General features: G+C 38.4%; 1 protein-coding gene and 1 long non-coding RNA gene across 2 annotated transcripts in view; one reads left to right on the top strand and one right to left on the bottom strand.

Moving 5' to 3' along the window:
• Positions 1 to 23,028, bottom strand: part of LOC101746523 (facilitated trehalose transporter Tret1) — a 27,830-nt gene extending 4,802 nt beyond the window's left edge. Inside the window, exon 1 of the mRNA XM_004926921.5 lies at positions 22,541 to 23,028. Coding sequence (XP_004926978.1) covers positions 22,541 to 22,594 — 54 coding nt within the window. The 5' untranslated portion in view covers positions 22,595 to 23,028. The remainder of the gene's footprint in view (positions 1 to 22,540) is intronic.
• LOC119630677 (uncharacterized) lies at positions 12,786 to 14,789 on the top strand. Its single transcript, XR_005246385.2, has 3 exons — positions 12,786 to 13,543; positions 14,132 to 14,209; positions 14,563 to 14,789. It is a non-coding gene; the product is annotated as an uncharacterized LOC119630677 (long non-coding RNA).

Raw genomic sequence — 23,028 nt, 5'->3', positions numbered from 1 at the left:
AAATGTGCTAAGTACAAAATGTTCCTTACAAATCTATATCTACTTATATATACCTAGTCAGGTCATAAATTCTGTCACATGTAAAATAATTGAAACAAGTTTATTCATTATGTAACCATTCATATACCAAAATGAACTTAACAAAACATAGATTCTTATGACACTAAAGTTTATTCAAAACGACCTCCGTGATTTTGAATACAGGCCTTCAATCTGCGCGGCCAGTCGTCTATCGCAGCACGAACGAGGTCCATGTCAATATCGGCGGCTGCCTTAATCAATGATGTCTTGAGTGACTCCAAATTGGGATGAGGCTTTGAGCACGCCTTTTCCTCCAAGTGTTGCCATATCTTGTAATCTAACTGATTCAAATCTGGACTGGAGGAGGGCCAGTCTTCGTGCCGGATGAAGTCGATTTCACGCGCCGCCAGCCAGTCTTGTGTGCTCTTCGCTCTATGAGCTGGCGCCGAATCTTGTTGGAATACCCAGTGCCTGTTATTGAACATGGTATGAGAAACAGGTTCCACAAGGTTCGTCAGGACTATATTTTGATACACAACTGCATTCGTTTTTACACCTTTCTCACAAAAATGTACCTCTGTTAAGCCCCAATAAGAAACTCCCAACCATACCATGAGCGAGGATGGAAAATGACCTCGTTGGACACGCGGAATACGGTTGCTCGCTTCTTCACTACTGTGTGCGTACACCTTATCATTTTGTTTGTTGTAGCTCTCTTCTACGGTAAAAAAATTTTCATCTGAAAAAAGAATTTCCCGATATTTTTTTCCCGCGTACCGCTTCAACAAAGCGCGGCATCTCTTCAGTCTCAGGTCCATTAGACGAGCATTCAAACGATGTCCTGTTTTTCTTCGATATGCCCGAAGCCCTAAGTCTTCATTTAACACCCTTTTCACCGTGGTTCTGCTTAGCCCGATCTGAAGGGCCAACAGTTTCTGCTTACGTTTGGGATTTCTTTGAATTCGCGCCTTTACAGCTTTTATCACTGCTGGAGTCCTAACAGACCGAGGGCGACCACTTCTTGACCTGTCATCTACACTAGAGTCTTCATTGTATCGTTTGATGGTACGATAAACGAATCTTTTGGTTATATTCAAAATTTTCAGTATGTTAAAAATTTGAATTGGCGCGTAACCGCAACGATGCAACGCAATAACTGCAACACGGTCTTCTTTAAGCGTCCACTCCATATTTAAAAATGAGTAAAATTCTAAAAGTATACATTTTTATTTTCATGAACAATTCGACATTCGAATTCAATAAACTTTTTTGTGGCCAGCTTTCTAAAAGAAAAGTTTTTACTGTGTGACAATACTTATGACCTGACTAGGTATAATATTATATAAAAATGAATTGCTGTTCGTTAGTCTCGCTAAAACTCGAGAACGGCTGGACCGATTTGGCTAATTTTGGTCTTAAATTATTCGTGGAAGTCCAGAGAAGGTTTAAAAGGTGAAAAAATATGAAAATGCTCGGAATTATATAAAAAACAATTTTGTTTTTCCTTTGATGTGTCCTCCGTCGGACGGATTCCTTTTGTTTTTTTGAAGTTTATTTTATGCAAAAGTTTAGGTCTTTTGCTTATCGATTAAGGCACTACGAAGTCTGCCGGGTCAGCTAGTATAGGATAAAATAATATGATAACGAAAACTAATCTAACTTATAATGTTATACTTTTGTTTAGTAAATAGTAAATAATAGTAAAAAAAGTATTCATATATTCCTTTGAATACTGTATAAATTATTATAATATGTATGTATGTATATATTTTTGTGTATGTATTTATAATTTAATACAAATTTCATTGCGCCCACCATTATCAACTCTCCACTACATTTGGTTGACTGATAGAGAATGCCTTAGGCATTTAATCCGCGAATGTAAACTTTACATGAAGTGTAATAAATCAAAAAATAAATTAAAAAAACCCAAATTAATATTATTTGTACCTCTTCTTCATCTTACTTCGATAATTCTGCGTTCTATTTTAAGCTCGAAACACCATTGATAGCGGTATTCAGTATAAAATATCTATTAATTGGGCTCTATATAAATATAATATATATCTCGAATATTTTGGTCACATTGCGAGGAAAGACGGCGATAACCTGGAAAAACTTATGATCACAGGGAAAGTTGAAGGCAACAGATCTAGAGGCCGCAGCCATACTCGTTGGTCCGATCAGATCCGCACCGCTTTGGACAGTACAGTGTACAGTGCGCTGCATGACGCCGTGGACAGGGGAAAGTGGAAAAAGATCCTAAGATTGAAGCTCATGGGTGATGGTGGTCACGACCCTCAGACATGAGGAACACGACTCGAGGAGGAGGAGGGCTCTATATTAATAGCGAGCTCCAAGAATCACCAGCAAAATTGCTTGGTTTTTCGACGTAAACGGAAATTAAAATTTTTGGTCCTTTAGCTCTGTGAAGGGGGCAAACTTGACCCAGAATATTGGGAAAACCAGTGGACAATATACACATGTATGTATGTAAATGATCTCTTTTACATATATTAAATTAAAATGGCCTTAAACTTTTTGCATTGTCTATGACGATTATCGTTGTAAATTTGGAGATTAGCATGAGCTACGTAATCATTATCGAAATATTACGACGTTGAGTTATCAAAATATAATCCGTTCTTTATTCTTTACGATTTATATACGGGTCTTACAGAGGTAAGTCGTGGACGACTTTTGAAGTCGTCGTGGCCTAAGAATTACACGTCCGGTGCATTCGTGTTGAAGCGATGCACCTGTGTTCAAATCTCAGGCGAGTACCAATTTTTCTAATGAATTACGTACTCAACAAATGTTCACGATTGACTTCCACGGTGAAGGAATAACATCGTGTAATAAAAGTGAAACCCGCAAAATTATAATTTGCGTAATTACTGGTGGTAGGACCTCTTGTGAGTCCACGTGGGTAGGTACCACCGCCCTGCCTATTTCTGTCGTGAAGCAGTAATGCGTTTCGGTCTGAAGGGTGGGGCAGTCGTTGTAACTATACTGAGATCTTAGAACTTATATCTCTAGGTGCGTGGCGCATTTACGTTATAGATGTCCATGGGATCCAGTAACCACTTAACACCAGGTGGGCTGTGAGCTCGTCCACCCATCTAAGAAAAAATAAATAAAAAAAGGTAAATCCTTTTTTTTCTTTCTTTTTTTATTGCCTTTGTAGGCAGACGGGCATACGGCCCACCTGATGGTGAGTGGTTACCATCGCCCATGGACTTCAGCAATGCCAGGGGCAGAGCCAAGCCGCTGCCTACCATTTCGCGTATTCGCAATTCACAAGGTGCATTTTCATTCTTCTTCTTCTTCTTCTTTGTCGTTTCCTCATTACTGAGGGTCGTGACCACCTTGGTCTAGTTTTTGTACCAGCTTCCTCCAATGTTGCCTGCATTCGGCCTGCTTAATGGCGCCCGGGACGCTGGTTTTCATTAGTCAAATTCAAATCTTTGATTCGACTTATACGTCATTGAAATGTAGTTACTAAATGTCAAAACATTTCGTTCAATATAACAAGTTCAAGCACAGACTCCCTTTGGCTTTAATTACTAGAATAAAATAATCTGGATGTAGAGTTTTTGCTTAGATGGATGGACGAGCTCACTGCCTACCTGATGTTAAGTGGTTACCGGAGCCCATAGACATCTACAACGTAAATGTGCCACCTTGAGATAGGAGTTCTAAGGTCTAAGTTTTTATTTTATTTTTATTGCTTAGATGGGTGGAGCTCACTGACCGACCACCTGATGTTAAGTGTTTACCGGAGCCCATAGACATCTACAACGTAAATTCCACCACCCACCTTGAGATATGATTTCTAAGGTCTAAAGGCTGACCCACCCTTCAAACCGAAACGCATTACTGCTTTAGTGCAGAAATAAGCAGGGTGATGGTACCTAACCGTGCGGACTCACAAGACATCCTACCACCTGTAAAAAAGGGCCTTTGCTTGTTTACTGCTACGTTCTTTCGCATGAAAATCACCCTCACCTATTGCTAATTCATTTGTCAGACCTCAGGGAAAAATAGTTTGATCATAAATAAAAATGTATCACGGGCATGCGTGGTATAAGCATAATTTATTGAAACCTTGACATAAGTAAGTTTTGCAATTCGCTGATGTGTGATTTCTTATTTTTTCCCAATAAATACGTTGTTTCATAACGCTTCAAGGATTATTAGATTTGTTTTTTTTTATTTGCGATTTGAAGAAACAAATCATTAAAGTAGTTCCATAAATATTGTATTCCAAACTTTTCTTAAATTTATACTTTGTTTGATATCCCAAATGTCTGTGGTAAAATCGTACGTACGTACGTACATATTCCTTGTATTTTTAATCGACTTCAAAAAAGGAGGAGGTTCTCAATTCAACTGTATTTTTTTTATGTTTGTTACCTCATAACTTTTGACTGGGTGAATCGATTTTGATGATTCTTTTTTTATTAGAAAGTTGACGCTTCCCGCGTGGTCCAATTTAGTCCAGTTCTGATAATGGTATCTATGAGAAAACCATATAAGTCTTAAATTTGAATTAAGTATGTGTGCGACAAATAGATGAATAACTCAATAACTCAATATCACGCCAACCGATTTCAATGATTATTGTTTTTAGTTTATATTAATTTGTTTTGAAATATCATTTTTTTTCTATTCGAATTTATTTATTTATTTATTTATACTTATTGTACACACAAAGAAAATACAATAAAAACGATTTAAAGAATGTCTAAATACTATGTACAAAGGCGAGCTTAACTCATTCATGAATTTTCTTCCAGCAAACCATTAGCAGAGTGAAATACGAGAGATGGGAATAAGATTGGGAAGAGGGGAATAGTGTACAATATAAAAGCTATTAAAGCATGATTTTTAAACTAAGCTTAGAAGCTTCGAAGTCGGTTTTTGTTAAAGCATGTCTATTTACAATTATTATCAGAAGCAAAAAATAATCTATATCGACAATCGCTACCTGTTTCATTCAAATTCACATACACATATAAACATTCTTCAGAGACTCTATTGTAGTCAAGTCCCTAAGGATAATTTGTTGGTGTCTTACCGGTTAAAACGCCGTTAACTTAATTAATATAATGAACCATATTTCACTACGGACGACTTCGTTGACTTTATTTTTTATTTATTGCTTAGATGGGTGGACGAGCTCACAGCCCACCAGGTGCTATGTGGTTACTGGAGCCCATATACATCTACAAAGTAAATACGCCACCCACCTTGAGATATAAGTTCTAAGATCTTAGTATAGTTACAGCGGCTGCCCCCACCCTTCATACCTTCTATACACAAAACTTAAGAATCACACTACAGATAAAAAGAAAATTTTGCGGCCTTAAGAATGAAGGTCATGGTGCTTTTAAGACCATAAATGGATATAATTTATTCTACTTAGTAACTTACTGAGTTAAAAAGATAATCAAATAGAGTTTTATTGTTTAAATATTGTAATATAGAAGACAACCTTTTTAGAATTCGCATCCGAGGTTACGTTAATATTAGCAAAAGATTGCCATATTTTTATAAATATTCAAATGAGGTCACTGTCCATCTGGTCTTAAATAATTTGCAGCTGCCCATAGACATCACAGTGTGAATGCCGTGTCCACCTTGTATCCATTGTATTCAGCGGCTTGGCTCTGCCCCTGGCATTGCTGAAGTCCATGGGCGACGGTAACCACTCACCATGATGTGGGCCATATGCTGGTCTGCCTACAAAGGTAAAAGAAAACCATGACGTCGAAGTTTCCATTTTATTCTGTATTACGGCTATCCCACCTTACGAACCGAAAAAAATGTTAAAGAAATGGAAATGCTTTGTGAAATGGAATTGCTCGAAATGGTCCCTTAATATCTTTTTTTATTAACTCACCTCCTGCAATTGGAGTAGGATTTATTAACACTATCTGAAACCACTACGTTTATCCACAGTGCGTTTTCAAATATATTTTTTATCACGTACCATATGGCTCTATCATGATATATCCTTCATCAAACGAGGCTTGCGGAGAGTGCTAAGTGATAGACAGTAGCTTGACTTTACCTTTGACAATGCTGGCGTCCATAAGCAACACTAACCCATCTACATAAGGCGGACCATATGCTCATCTGCCTACAAAGACAATTAAAAAAATAGGCAGCATGTTAGTACATCCCAGTGCGGGTACACAAATCGACCTACCTCCAGTAATTACGCTTGATAATTGAATGGATAATTCTTAGACGATATTGTTCCCTCTATGGGGAAGTGAGGGATTTGAATCCTATCTAGTTCGTTTCTGTTTATATGTAACGCCCTAGATAACCCACAAAACTTCTCATAGGATCTTCTGAATGTGTCGCAATTTTTTTTCCCTACCTATGCTGATAGCAGAAAGGGCTAAACCTACACGTTAACACCTACACGGGGCTCAAACCGGAGTGTTGCTAACACTGGCCCTAGCAAGAGCAGTGCTTCGCAGAATCTACCACCGGATCGGAAACACGACCCACTGAGAAGATCCGGTGGGAAACTCAGTGGGCTTGTCGCTATTCCTAAACGGTGGTAGATTCAGCGAATCACTACTCTTGCTAGGGCTAGTGTTAGCAGTCTCTCAGGCTAAGTCTCGTGAGTTCACCTAGCAAGCCGGTGAGCTGGATTAGCCCCTCGAAACTACCCGCGATTAGATAGGAAGCAAAAAAGCCACGGAGTTTTCAAAATTCGCATATCATTTTTTCGGATTTTTTTTCATCCATCCAATGTCATATCAAACGACATTAACTAACCTTAACCGATTTTTTAAAAAAAAACGTGTAGTTGTTTTGCAGTTTTCAAGTACACGATAAGATTACGGATTGATTACAATCATTATCTGGTGCTGAACAAATCTGTTAAAACAAAAAGGTCGACCGTTGCTATAGTTTTTCGATAACCTTGAAGGATGTTAGCGACCCTACCGTGGTACAGGGTCCAGGATCGATGGCCGGGGAAGGCAGATCTTTAACCATTTTCGGAACATGAGGTTTTGGACTAGGAGCTTGTTCTCTTGTTCGTGTTTCCAATACTGGAGAAAGTCCTGGCTTGGAGCTGTTGAATTACCCTGCTACCCACCCCACACTGAACTGGCACAACCGATGCAACATGCAAATTGACGAAAATCTTTCTTCCGTCATCGTCGGGAATGCCAGCGATACAGCCAATCCACTGTCTACTGTTGAAGACTCTGCTCAAACCTCGTCTGAAGAAGGACAGGCGCGGAAAACACAGTGGAGTGGAAATCCGAATCCAAATGGCCCGTGACAACAAAGATCTGTGGAAACGCACTATGGATGAGCGCAGTGGATCCAGGTAGAATGAATTGACTATGCTCTGGTGGTACGATGTTGCGATGGTGAAAATCACATTTCGGGGTAATCTCAAATAACTCCTCCCATAGAACACATTCCAGGTAACAGTCCATGCTAGGAGGCACAAACAACTCAAACACATTATACAAAGTTCCAGATAACGTCTTATTACTATCATAAACTTTATCATATTTGAACCGCTCAATACTGATGTTGGGTTTATGCTTGCATAGGACATATGCTTCCCTCATTCTCGCCCACCTGTCCTGGTGAAGCTGGAAAGGCCCCCGGACCACCTTCATTTATTTCTATTATCCTTCCTTGTAAGGTGAAGTCTGCAGGGATAGCAATCTGTTAGCAATTTATTTGCATTAGTAATGGGATGTACAATTGCATTAATTTCCGTTTAGTCCGGTTATCTGTTTACTCCTTTATATGGGGTCCGTAATAAAAGTCCTGTATCACAGTAAAACAATACTTTAAACCTCTCTCATTGAGTTTCATTGTATCTATAATCTTATAACACTCATGTCGCAATGAAATATGTTTGTCGAACAATCAAGATTAGCCGAGGGCTGTATGCACGAGGTATATCATATATTGTTATTGCGTTGACGTTGTGATTAAGGGGATACAATGACGGATTTTGTTCAAGGATTATCATTCGCTTACAAAAAAGTGGTAATATCTTTTGATGCAATATTATAAGGCGCCATTTTGTAAATTACGTAGTCAATATAAGAGCAATTCTGTTTAATATAGTTTTTGTTTTTCATCTCGATGGTCATGATATATAGCTCTAACGTTATCAAAAATGTCTGGTTCCATCACAGTCACAGGTAAATCGAATAAATTCGTTTTCATTTATATCAACTAGTCAAACCCTTCTGTGCTTTTTTTTTCCACAGGAGAAAATCGCCGGACCTCCACCCGCGCGGCAGTTGGGGTATGTGGGAGTTGAACCTCACTAAAAACTCCTGCCGCTCATAACCTGCGCCCTACCTCGGACCGGGCCGGAGCCCAGATGGGGCTATTGAGACGGCTGGACAGGGTTGACGCAGAGCACATTACATCCATCCCACCGTCCCACGGACGCCGGACCGGCGGCCGCCAGCGACACGACCACCAGTTCCCTCGTTCAGTGGGCCGAGAACCCGCCTTGATGGCGCCGCGTTACACCTTCCCCCAGAGCGGTCGGGGGAACGCGGTCTACCATCACCCGGCAAACCCTTCTGTGCTGATCGATTTTCGAATTAACTTCAACCAGGTTGCTGCCAAAATTCATACTCGCTATGCTAAACTTTAGATTTCCTGAAAACTTCATATTTAATCTATCCGGTCATTTCGGACACGTCATTTCGGATCCACCCGATCCACTAACGGTGCTTTTAGGTATCTCAAGCACCGGTCATCGTTCTCGTCGAACCCGCCGCTTGCGACGAAGAGCTCAATGAGTAAATTAACACAGCCCACTGAGTTTCTCGCCGGATCTTCTCAGTGAGTCGCGTTTCCGATCCGGCGGTAGATTCTGCGAAGCACGGCTTTTGCTGGGGTTCGTGTTAGCAACGTCGTCAGGTTTGAGCCCCGTGAGCTCACCTACTAGTTAAGGTTACGCTGATATATCCTATCAAGGATATCAGCTTAGGCAGAAAAATAAACATTTCGGAGTCTACAGGGAATATATACTTAGATACATACTGAGTATTATAGTAGATTTCCAGTTTTTGCGTCAACTGTGACGTCACAAGTATAAATAAGTAAGTCACTTCCGTCTGAAATTGTTTGTACAACGGGACAATGGACGATTAATCTTATTGAGTAACATTTCGTTTATATAAAGACTAGCGTTTATAACGCGGCTTTGCACGCGATAATATACAAAAAAATCGGCTGTCTGTAAAGTCGGTCAGTAATGTCAGTAATGACGATAGTTGAACGTGACAACGTCATAAGAAAATACTGATGGAATGGTTTCATTTTTCAAAAGAAAATTTTAATTTTATTTGTTTCATAGATATTTTGTATGGACAATTGACACCACATTCACTTTTCACTGAACTTCATACTTGACGAAAACATGTAAAAATGTATTATTGTATAGCAGCTGTCCACGCGGTTGCATCGCTCACTCAAGTAGGAGAGAGACAGATGTCGAACGCTGCCGAACGCGGAAGCTGATTGTGCCTCTTTGTCGCTCGTTGCGCGCTCTCGCTTGCACTTCAAGCCTTAAGTGGAACGCCTCAGAGCGAGGTAACGCCGCACGAGTCATTTTTTTCGTGCGTGCAGCCGGCTCCATGGAATTATAAGACGTTCTCACGTCAAAATAATTATCGATCGGAAATAGTATTTTTTTTTTTGAGGAGCAACTCTATGTCCCTTTCTGTGCTCCTGATAACGGTTATGCAAAATCTTATACATAGTTATTTTTTACTTAATTACCAACCTTGGTGTATAGGCACTTGAAGATAAATTTAATTACTCAATTTATTTTTCAATTACTTACGCGAATGCCCTTAATTTATATCAGATTTACGAAATACGAAGGTTTTGATAACTTAACGAATACGCGTAATACAGTGGACAGCAATTACCGCCGGCTATCGATATGTACTAGAAGAAATGATAATCGATCTTATATAAATATTATATCAGCGTGTAAGATCGGTAGGATTCTAGAATTTAATTACTTTATTTAGATTGTGGATTTGAAAGATAATAATTGTAACATTTAAGTACGCTTATGAAATTCGTCTGTAGGCCATTTCGTTATGTGTGACGACATTTGGGGGTCACAATATACAACTAGTTAACCATATTATTGTATATAGTATGTCTTTTTTTTTGGCCTTGTAGGCAGACGAGCATATGGCCAACCTGATAGTCATTGGTTACTGTCGCCCATGGACGTCAGCAATGCCAGGCGGAAAACCGAGTCACTGCCTACCGTTAAGGGCTCGCCCTGAAATGTATTTTTTTTTCGTACTGTATGTATTTATTGATGACTGAAGAGGTCACGTCCCATCTAGCGTAAAACGGTAACTGATGCCCATGGACATCATAACGGGCATTTAATGGTGATAGGCCGTATTTTACACCGGATCGGAAACGCGACCCACTGAGAAGGTCCGGCGAGAAACTCAGTAGGCCCTCTCGACACCAGATGACATTATTATGTGAAGCTAGTTCACACATAAAATAAGAAAAAAACTTCATGCAATTTGCAGTCTTTGTAAATGATAGACACGGAAAAATCATACACCACTATGTATGTGATAAATATCTTACGTAAGTACATGCTAATTGATTAGTTGCTATTTGAAATACAGCTTAGCTCTTCATGTTACAAGGAATTATGTGTAGCTATGAGCAGTTTTATTATGTTATTATTTATATATTCTCGTACAGATTAGTTCGATGCAATAGATGAAGAGATAAAGAGTGTTTTATCACAGCTTAAGATATTGAATTTGAGTTAAAATGGATTCATTCGTCGAAAAAAGTTCTGTTCTATTTATTATCAGGCTGAGATCGCTGCCGATTTGAGAGACGGTATCCTTTATTTTCTTTTTTTTTATTGCTTAGACGGGTGGACGAGCTCACAGCCCACCTGGTGTTAAGTGGTTATTGGAGCCCATAGACATCTACAACGTAAATGCTGCCACCAACCTTGAGATATGAGTTTAAAGTCTCAGTATAGTTACAACGGCTGCCCCGCCCTTCAATCAGAAACGCTTTACTGCTTCACGGCAGAAATGTACCTACCCGTGTGGACTCACAAGAGTTCTTACCACCAGTAGTTACGCAAATTATAATTTTGCGATCCGGTTGTAGATTCAGCGAAGCACTCTTGTTGCTAGGGCTAGTATTATTCTCTCAGGTTGAGACCGTGAGCTCACCTACCAGTCTGTGCGAAGTTGGAATAGCCCCTTAGGCTTCCAATGATTAGGTCGGAAAAAAAATTACGTGTTTTGGCTTGAACGATGTGACATACGTAATAAAATACAACTGAGATGTCGAACTCATTTCTAAAAATGGATTACAGCATTTGGATTGTCTATGCTCTGCGGTAACACGTAAGACTAGTTCTTTCTTTTCTTTTTCCTATCTAAGCTGATACCCTTGAGAAGATATATCAGCGTCGCCTTAACTAGTAGGTGAGCTCACGGGGCTCAAACCTGATGACGTTGCTAACACGAACCCTAGCAAGAGCCGTGCTTCGCAGAATCTAACACCGGATCGGAAGCGCGACCCACTGAGAAGATCCGTCGAGAAACTCAGTCGGCTAAAGACTAGTAGGAACGTGTGCTTGTTTAGCTATCTAAGCATATTTTTTTATATTTTGGCTAATAATAACCGCTTATACCTCTTGTCACGGCAAAGTAATATATAGGATAGCTAATTTCCTGTTGTTGCTTTATTACTAATAATGTAACGCGATCATCGTGTTACATTCATGGAACTGTTGACATAATTGATTATGGAACATTCTGGATTCTTCTGCAAGGCTGCGTACGCGCTCGGTAATGTTCTATGCGACTCTAAAGTTAGCTTAGGTTATGTTTTTATGTAATTTAGCTCGAGTGTCTATCAAAAATGAAGCACTAGGTTTATTGAGCCCAGAGAAATATTGAATTGTTTAAAATTTGTATACAGTCTACCTTACAAGTCTACCTTTTACATAGTCTTTATGTTAGCCAGTTTGGGGTAACAATAAGCCCAAAGTTGATATTTTTTTAGACGACATTATACGTGGCAGTGTTCCATGAACTGGGATCAATACATGTTTTTTTGCATAGTTTGGACGCTTTCATAATCGCTTGGATTGATACGAGCACCCTTAACCTTTAGGCCAAAACGATATCAAATATATTAAAAATAAATAATAGTTTAAAAAAAGCGTGGGGTACATGGTATCAGTACTTATAAATATTTTATGAACAGATATGAGCAGAAGGGTTATTTTGATAATAACCTGAAAAGCATCTTACGCTTTTTTACAATAAAATAATTTTTTCTTACACTATTTTTAATTCAAATTTATTAAAATTTATTTTCTATTTTTTTGTTGGATTTTCTATAAAAGAGTATTTTTTTAGTTTTTTTAAACTATTATTTATTTTTCATTTTTTAGTTAAATTACAATTTTTTTTTAAATGTTGCATTGTCATCCGTCCTTAATTAGTATGCCAAATTTCGAGTTAATCCGACGTTTTGAATGGGGTGAAAATCATGTTCAAAGATTCCGTTACATCCTAACATACATACGTCTGAAGCTAATAAAAGCGTATTAAAAATGACGCAATGAATAAAAGTCCATTATTATTCGACTGGACTTTTTTAAATACTGCAATCAATCGGATAATATGATTCACGGCACGCCACGCGCAATTCTTGGAACGCGAAAGTTTCTCTTCGAAACATCCAGAACCTCAGACAGGCGACATTGTGTACACATTACATTATGAATGTCTCATTACCCATTCGAAGTCGGCTTCAGGAACAAATTATTATCGTTTATTTAAATTGTTTATAAATCGTACGCTGTTCGAGTTTCGTTGGTTTGCAATTGTAATAACATTTATATTTTACACTAGCGGCCCGCCCACGCTTCGCTTCCGAAACTGTAATTTATTATTGGTTTCTCCACTATTTAACACGTTCACTGCGGAACAGGCCCAAATCAGCCTGCCGCGGAATTTCACCTGGTGCGGACGAAGAAAACTATGTCCCTCTCGCTGGTGCGGAACGATTATCTCAGGTGTTTGTAAAGGTACGACAAAGACAAATATATATTTGACATTGTGGTCAAAAGTATAGATGTTCCCTATAAAAACATCACGGCAGGCCTTTATCGGCCTATCACGCACTGACGGTAAAAAACATCAACTCGGTGCGGGAGGAGGCCTATTGTGGCCCGCCGTCCCAACAGGCTGTTGGCGGCCCGATACCGCACAGAGCGCCCGCCTCGCCAGTTAGTGTTGGGCAAGCTATCGGAACTGACGTACGTCACGTTTTTTTTATTCCTTAAAATTAAAGGCACGATGTCAAGCAACAAAAGAAAGATAAATATTTTGGAAAATAAATTAATTTGCGGTGCAGATAGTGATAGTGACAGCAGTCAGGAGATATTTTCCTTCAAGAAAAAAAAAACCAAGCACAAGTGGTGAGTTTTGTTTGCTATTTAAACATACTATTACAGTATAATACATTATTACAATTATATTAGAAAATGTATGGTCGATTATTTATAAATTAAGTTTTTAAAGAATACTTTCACGTTATCACTAGATATCGCGTATTTGCATGCATAATCACCTCAAGTTATTTTTGTTATTTTTAGCCAATAAAATGGCTTTTAAGAATATTGAAAAGCCAAAAATAATGAACCATTTTTATTTAACCTTAATAACTAAGTTCTTAAACTAATACAAGTAAACCTAACCATACCTACACGTAGGTATACCTAACCCGGCACGCATCACGCTTTACGAAATTAATAAAATAGATTGTTTGGGGCCGACTCAAAATTGTTTAGGTATACTTACATAATAGAAACTTCTTTTTTGTGACTTTAATCTACTCAAAGTATACCTACCCTATTCAATAAAAAACAATTATCAAAATAGAAGCGGAGGAATTCAGTGGGTTGCCGTGCGCTGGCATCGAATCATGTGTAAGTTTAGGTGCTCTCGCTGAGTAAGTCACAATAAATATGGCAGTAAATTACAATAAACTTTTTTTTTGTCAACAGAGCATATTTACAGTAGCCCCACTGGAAGAAAATTTCATATTCTCAAACCAGTCTCGTCTTTAAATGAAACTAATACCGGTAGGTCTTAATTTAAGTGTGTTTTTTGCTTTTAGTGTTAAGGTAAAAGCTGAGCATCTGTTAAATTTAAATTTTTACTTTGACATGAATGTTTCATCTAAATCTGTGCAGTAGTTTTTGTGTGACAGAGCAACAATCATCCATAAGAGTGACCATAAGTGGTCCAAATGTCCACTACTAACGAGACCTATGTTGACTTATAGCCCACTAAGTAGAGAGCAACTTTCATTATGAAACAAAAAAAAATAAGCTGTCAGTAAAAAGTTACGACTATTTGAAAAAAATTCATGTAACTTTTTTATGTGTTAAATTCATAAGGTAAATGAATCACAGAATTTAAAAAATCATTTCAGGAAATCAAGTAACACCTACGGCCGATCATATCCTTGAGATGAGCGGTAAACGGCGAAATTGTGTAGGGTGCTATGAAAAACTGCGGGAAACCATGAAGAGTTCCGAGGTGAAAAGGAAAGTAAAAAAAATTAAAACATACTGCAGAATGTGCAAGCAAAATCTTTGTGCGAAATGTTTTAAAGACAGCCATTAATAAATAATTAAATAAACAATTTTTATTTCTTTACTTTAATTCTGTTTTATTTTCGAAATCCCCTTATTTTTGTCTTTCCCATCACTACTAAAAATACTTTCTAGTGCGGTTCTGGTCGATATCGACCCGCCACTTTCCCTGGTTTATTTCTCATTTCCTATTCGGCAGATCCCGGGGCGAATCAAATCTAAAGAAGTTGGGTTCAAGGTTTTTCCAACAGTCCAAAAACTGTTCACCTACATTATGTTTTCGCAAAGTTATAGCAATTTAATCTAACCTTGTGCTGACGTGTCGAAAAAGACCTACCACGCACTGGCGGAAAAATCATTGGGGGCACAATTTGGCCCGCCGCCGCACCAGACAAAGGTTTAAGATTTTACTTGCCGCAGCGAACGTGTTAATGGATGTTATTATACATATAAATCTTCCTCTACAATCACTCTATCTATTAAAAAAAACCGCATCAAAATCCGTTGCGTAGTTTTAAAGATTTAAGCATACATAGGGACAAACAGATATAGGGACAGAGAAAGCGACTTTGTTTTATACTATGTGATTGATTTAAAATTAAAACGACTCAGCGTTGCAATTTTGTAGCAATCTTTTAAGTAATGATCTTGGAATACAATTTATAACCTAAGATAGTGATAGGAATTATTTCGAATTATAAAATTATAATTGATAGTTTTTAATCTACCATAAACCGATGTTGAAAGAAACACGCGGTTGATGCATAGCCGCCGTATAGAGACAGCCCACTTAGTTTCTCGCCGGACCTTTTCAGTGGGTCACAATTCCAATCTATTGACAGATTTTATTATTGGCAATTTTATAGATTGGTATCTTAATCCCATTTTCACGGACCGTTTGGAGCCACTGGGTTTGCGGAGGGACTTCGGTTCCCTCTGTATTTTGTACCGTATGTTCCATGGGGAGTGCTCTAAGGAATTGTTTGAGATGATACCGTCATCTCGTTTTTATCATCGCACCGCCCGCCATCGGAGTAGGGTTTATCCATACTACCTGGAGCCACTACGGTCATCCACAGTGCGTTTCCAGAGGTCTTTTTTGCCAAGTACCATCCTATTATGGATAGAGTTCCCCCCCTCTACAGTGTTTCCCGAGCGCTATGACATGTCCTTCTTCAAATGAGGCTTGTGGAGAGTATTAAGCGGTAGGCAGCGGCTTGGCTCTGCTCCTGCCATTGCTGGCATTGTGGACCGTGCGCTCGTCTGCCTACAAGGGCAATAAAAAAAAATCCAGCAAAGCACTACTCTTGCTAGGACTAATTTTAAAAAAATCGCCAAGCTAAGCCCGGTGAGCTCACCTACACGTTAGATAAACCTAGTATAACCCCTCGAGGCTAATAAGATAGGTAGAAATAGTGAGCGGCCAAGTCTGAAGCAAAATCTTATTTGCAGAAACGACTAATGAAACAAAAGCCCGAATTCAGCACAAGCTACGTATTTTTTGGCACAAAAACATTTTATTTCCTAAAGAATTCAACACTTGTATTAGTAGATGAGTCACTCCGGATTTGCAGCGAAAAACAAATGAATGTTTTGTAAATTGCGTGTTGTTTTAAAACAAATTCTAGTTCTTCGTGCTACAGATAACAATAGCGTACCATCGTGACATGGTTTCAGATTGAACTTTGTATGCGAGTCGTTCCAGATACATACATAGACTATGTGAATTTTAATGTACACACATACATATTTCATTAAAGTCTCTGCGGATGAAAATATGAATTATTTATTCGAAATCACTTTTAATGGTGGTATGGCGTAAGACCCATGGGCATATATAATATAACGCATATTTATTTGAGACACAGAAATCGTGTCTCAACCTAGATAATTACTTATCATAATTAAAAATATTATTAACTAGCTGACCCGGCAGACTTCGTAGTGCCTCAATCGATAAATAAAAGACACATCAAGGGGACAGATCAAAGGAAAAACAAAATTGTTTGTTTTATATTTAATAATTCCGAGCTTTTTTATATTTTCTCACCTTTTAAACCTTCCCTGGACTTCCACGAATAATTCAAGACCAAGATTAGCCAAATCGGTCCAGCCGTTCTCGAGTTTTAGCGAGACTAACGAACAGCAATTCATTTTTATATATAGAGATAGATAGATAGATTTCGTATTATTTCGTACTGTTTCCTACATTTCGAGTACATTCCAGCTCTTGTAGACAAGGAAGACTTATCGAAATGTATCACGGATGGTTCGGAGCCTCCGGGTTTATGGACGGACTTCGGTCCTCTATCTATTTAGGACCGTATATTCCATGGAAATTGCTCTAAGGATTTTTTCGAGATGATTTTTTTATTGCCCTTGTAGGCGAGCATACGGCCCACCTGATGGTGAGTGGTTACCGTCGCCCGTGGACTTCAGCAATGCCAGGGGCAGAGCCAAGCCGCTGCCTACCGGGCCAAGCCTCTGCCTACCGCTGACCCCTCCTTTTTACCATTACCCCTCCCCCATCGGAGCAGAATTCATCCATGCTCCCTAGAACCGCTGCGTGCATCCAAAGTGCGTTTCTAGATATCTTTTTTGCCATTTACCCTGCTACCGGCTCTGGAATGAGCTTCCCTTCACGGAGTTTCACGAGCGCTATGACATGTCCTTTTTGGCAACGACTTGGCTGTTCTCTTACCACTACCGACGTTCATGAGCGACGTTGATCGCTCGTGAGACCTATGCCCGTCTGCCTGCATGAGCATTAAGAAAGAACCGTTAGTAATAATACAATGACAATAAAAAAAGGTTGCGTCTCGGGACGCCCGACAAAAGTGATAACATAAGCTGATCTATTTGATATTGAAATTGTTTATATATAAATAGTTAGGAGTTCTCGCTCTCATTACCGTTGCCGTATGCGTGAGAGAAAGGGAAGCCAGACTGCCGCCGTAACGCGTTACGTAACGAACCGGTTAACCCTCAATAAGAATCACTTCAAAACCCGAGAACCGTAGGAATGCAGCCCACTGAGTTTCTCGCCGGATCTTCTCAGTGGGTCGCGTTTCCGATCCGGTGGTAGATATTGCGATTACTAGGGCCAGTGTTAGCAACACTCCGGTTTGAGCCCCGTGAGCTCACCCACACGTTGGGTGAAGCTGAAATAGCCTCTCAAAGCTATCAGCATAGGTAGGAAAAAAAATTAGGAATGGCTTTAATTATGTCTTCGACTCGCCAAGACCGCAGTAAAAATGCTTAGACAGAATAACGTTAACGAAGCCGGTGAAATACGTGAGACTTCTTGTATTAAATATAACAAGTAATCAAATTCTTAAACGAAGCAATGCGAGTACACAACACGTAGAACAAGCTATAAATAAAAATTACAATTATACAGGGTGTGTTGTACGTGAGTGGAGACCACGTACTGGCAAGCGCAGTGTGGGATGACCACCTATCTAGCAGATGGATCGACGACCTAGTAAACATCGCTGGGTCACGTCGGATGCAAGTGGCGATGGACCGGCCGCACTGGAGATTGATTTACCAAAAAGTTCGACGTGCAACCTAACCTAAACATCAGCCCGCTGAGTTTCTCGCCGGATCTTCTCAGCGGGTTGCGATTCCGATCTGGTAATAGATTCATTCGCGAAGCTGCTACTCTTAAATTGTTAGGTCTCCTTTGGAGGCGCTCGAGTAGCTATTAGCAAATCCCATCCCTCCTGGCTGCGCCCTTGCTCGCCCACCTGTCCTAGTGAAACTGGAAAGGCCTCCGGGCCATCATTAATCCCTCAAAAAAAGATCGATTTCAGAGGCCTAAGTTCCGTAAGTAGTGGACCAATGGGGTATACGGAATATAATTAATATCTCAGAAAAACACTTAATTTTATTGTTCTTGGTCTTGAAAAATTAAATTTTAAATTAAAAAAAATGATGAAAAACATTTTCTTTGTAAAGTTTAAAATTTGATGTACATACATACTTAATTTTCGACAATTTGTAATATTTAAAAAAAAATCCATAACTTCAAAACTAAACCAAAGATAATATGCGTTTTTTTTTTTTTTTAATATTAATTCGTTCCATTCCTTGTTGGTCCACTACTTGTGGACACCCTGTATATTAAATACATTTAAATAAAATATTTAACTACTTCACTAATACTCGAACTAGTGACGTCCTAAATTTTTTTCTTTATCTTCACTTATCCCACTAGGTGGGATCGGCATAGTGAATTTATCTATTCCTTTCTCTAGTGATGTCCTACCATCGCAACGAAAATCGCTTTATATTTTTACAGCAGATGAATTTCGATAAATAGATACATTGAAACGAATTATTTACCGTAACCTCAAGAATTATTTATTCGATAGTAACTAACAGGAAATTGATAAAAAATTTGAGATTTTTATGCATTAAAATAAAAACACGTGTAATAATATGTAGTATTAAAATACGATAAACTTAACAGATTAAACTGCCCAATAACAGATAATTTAATTTATATAGAGATTAATTTTGACATTATTCAATGTTGTTCAAGTTTTTTTTTTTGGAGTTTATGGCCTGGTATCTAGACCTTTAGGCCAACACTTTGTTCAAGTTAAAAACATCTGAGTGTTAACTGATATTATATTATTATAAAAAACTGGTGGTAGGACCTCTTGTGAGTCCGCACGGGTAGGTATCACCACCCTGCCTATTTCTGCCGTGTAGCAGGAATGCGTTTCGGTTTTAAGGGTGGGGTAGCCGTTGTAACTATACTGAGACTTTAGAACTCATATCTCAAGGTGGGTGGCGGCATTTACGTTGTAGATGTCTATGGGCTATGGTAACCACTTAACACCAGGTGGGTTGTGAGCTTGTCCACCCATATAAACAATAAAAAAAAACTACCAAACAGAGTCTCTTGACTGAAGTAAAATTAAATTCTGTGAACAATCTTAATTGAAAAATATAATATATAAATAAAAACTATTTCAAATTTTACACAAGTCATGGCGGATCCTCCCGATCCATTAACGGTGCTTTTAAGCACCACAAGCACCGGTCACCGTTCTCGTCGAACCCGTCGCTTGCGACGAAGGGCTCGACGAGCGAATTAACCCATAGACACAGCCCACTGAGTTTCTCGCCGGATCTTCTCAGTGGGTCGCGTTTCCGATCCGGTGGTACATTCTGCGAAGCACGGCTCTTGCTAGGGTCAGTGTTAGCATCACTCCGGTTTGAGCCCCGCGAGCTCGCCTACTAGTTAAGGTTACGCTGAAATAGCCTCTCAAGGCTATCAGCTTAGGTAGCAAAAAAAAGAGAATGATATTTTTTAATGAATTATAACGACACATAAAAAGACTGTTTTATGGCTGGCTATTGTTTGTTTGACGTTAATATTAATATAGATAATGACGATGTGAGGCTTGTAGGATGTAGGTACGCTCTTACGAATGGTAAGGACAGTCAGAGATATTGTTTTCTAAACATACACACAAGTATATCGACATATTGAAAACATAATCTGAAATACGTAACATTGATTTATCAATGCAAACTTGTTCCCGGAACAGCATATTAGCAGTTTCATTCGCCAACATATTTAAATCAGAAACGAAATGTTGTTTCTATTATTATTATATCTAGCTTCCTCCAAAATTTCGTTTTTACCATCGCACCGCCCGCCACCGGAGTAGAGTTCATTCATACTATCTGGAGCCACTGCGTTCATCCACAGTGCGTTTCCAGAGATCTTTTTTGCCACGTACCATCCGGCTATGGAATGAACTCGCCTACACGGTGTTTCCCGTGCGCTATGACTTAACCTTCTTCAAACGAGGCTTGTGGAGAGTACTTAAGGGTAGGCAGCAGCTTGGCTCTGCCCCTGCCATTGCTGCAGTCCATGGGCGAACATAACCACTCACCATTAGGCGGGCCGTATGCTCGTCTGCCTATAAGGGTAATAAAATAAAATAAATATTATAATTAAAAACTGATTTTTAAAATAAGATTCTGCAGTTTGAAACTGACATAGAAATGTTTGCATGTAACAATTTCATTCTGATATCTCTATATACATACTCAAATATAAACATATTATCTTTTAATTGGCTTTAAAATGTTCAGAAGACGAAATTAGTCGGAAATATTGGCACAAACATGCATATGACGTCTAGTTAAATATGCACGTGAATCTGTGATCATAAAGAGAATAACAGGAAAACGAAAAAGAAAATCTTACTGTCTGCGAGTCGATGAGCTCAATAGGGCTATTTCTGCCGCGGTGCAATAATCCGTTTTGGCGTGAAGAGTAGAATAGGGAAATTAGTAAAAAGAGTAGCGCGCTTGTAGTAAGCGATTACCAGAACCTAGTATGTACTACCTACTACTAGTTACTACTATCAGTGTGCTTAGCGCGAGTTTTTAACGTTCTCGATAGCGTAAAAGTTAACTCTGATTTGTATGGAGGTGGAACGTTTGCCTACGTTTGGCGCTAGGGGCGCTGTTCCAACTGCATACAAATTTGAGTTAACTTTTACGCTATCGAGAACGTTAAAATATTCGCAGTAAGCACACTGAGCATGTACCACGCCCTCAACAAAAGTCAAACGCTCGTTTCTAGTAATTTCATCCACAAAATTCGCATGCAAACAGTTTTTCAAATATCGCAATTAAACAGACAGCTTAATGTTTTTTTTATAATTATACAACGTGCAAGATACCCTCTACTTTGCACGTGAAGTTGTGAAGGGGTCGACCGAAGAAGACATGGATGGAGTGTGTGAATGACGATATGAAAGAGAGAGAGGAGTGAGTGTTGACGGCTGATAGAAGAGAATGGAAGAAAAAAATTAGCTGTGCCGACGATAAGGTGGAGAAAAAGAAGAAGAATTGTACAACGTCAATTCATAAATATACATAGTCTTAAACTGATATCTACACTATTATTATTTTAAACATAAAAGCAAAAATGTTATAAGAAGTTTTTCAGAATTATAGTGCAGATATCAGTGAATTTCAATGAATAGTGATTCTAAAATGGAGTACATGAAAAAGGCAACGAATTTGAATTTGAATTTGAATTGAATTGAATATTCAGATCTGAAAGCGTATTTATTTAGATTACATCTTATAATTTTTTTTTCTTTTATGTTTAAAATAATTATAGTGCAGATATCAGTGAATTTCAATGAATAGTGATTCCAAAATGGAGTACATGAAAAAGGCAACGAACAAACATGAAATCACAAGTGCCTTAAACTAATGGAACTGTTACTGTACCAGCCAACAATTATTACGAATTGTAATTGAACCTGAAATGACCTGCGCGAATGAACGCTGAAGAACTTTCCGCTCCATCGAAAGATCGCGAATCAAATCAATTTAACTTTCAGCTTGTTGAAAATAAACGCCAATATTTTGTAATACGGAGTACAAGAGTACAAGACATGACAGTAACGTTAGTGATGAAAATAAAAAAATTAAACATAGACAATTAAATTTTTCAATTAATTTTGCTTAAGAGGAAATTTCAGCTTTTTTTTAAATAAAGAAATTATGCTTTTTCTTTAATTTTACGATTAACATAAAACTCTATATGTGTCCGTAGATGGTTTTACAAATATCTTTATTTTATCTTAATTTTACTGCTTAGTTAGTTATCGGTGACCAGGAAAACTGTAATGTATTCAACACGTCGGAAAATAATAAAATTAAAAGAAAAGACGCGAGATTAAATCATAAAAGTATTTTGTTTTGCGACTCGCGAAAACAGAAATAACATAGTGAATTTTATGTTTTCATGAAAAATATACAGAAACTTACCTGTCTAAGCAAAGGTGTGTATTTGCCTTCTTTTATTTCAACAGTCTCACCCATTTTTTTTAAAGTTAATAATAATTGTCTATCAATACAGCTTCAATACATTTTCACAACCAACACTTATTAAGTGCACAATACAATAAGACCTTTCGGCTGCCCGACGATAACACGATAACGACTGATTAGATCTTCAATATATTTGAGATTAATAATTATATATTTACATTTAGTTTTTATTTAACTTAATTGAAAAATAACAAAAGTCCCGTTTGAAAATTGTAAGATTATTTTTTTTAAATGCAGAAAAAAATATGTTTACTTTTTTTTTTCAGAACGCGTCCAAACGTTCCGAATGTTTACGAATAATTGGCGCGTAACTTGTTTTGTTGGCAGCCGGCCCGCGTCTGTGGCCGTCTTTGTTCGATCGGCCATATTTAGCTGATGATTTTATGAAATCCCCTTGTCATTGTTCCCGTTGCTTGCGTTGCTAT

This window comes from Bombyx mori, chromosome 27 (assembly GCF_030269925.1).
Source record: "Bombyx mori chromosome 27, ASM3026992v2".
Classification (NCBI taxonomy): Eukaryota; Metazoa; Arthropoda; class Insecta; order Lepidoptera; family Bombycidae; genus Bombyx; species Bombyx mori.
The sequence above is the reverse complement of the archived record's forward strand: the minus strand, read 5'-3'. Positions and strand labels throughout refer to the sequence as shown.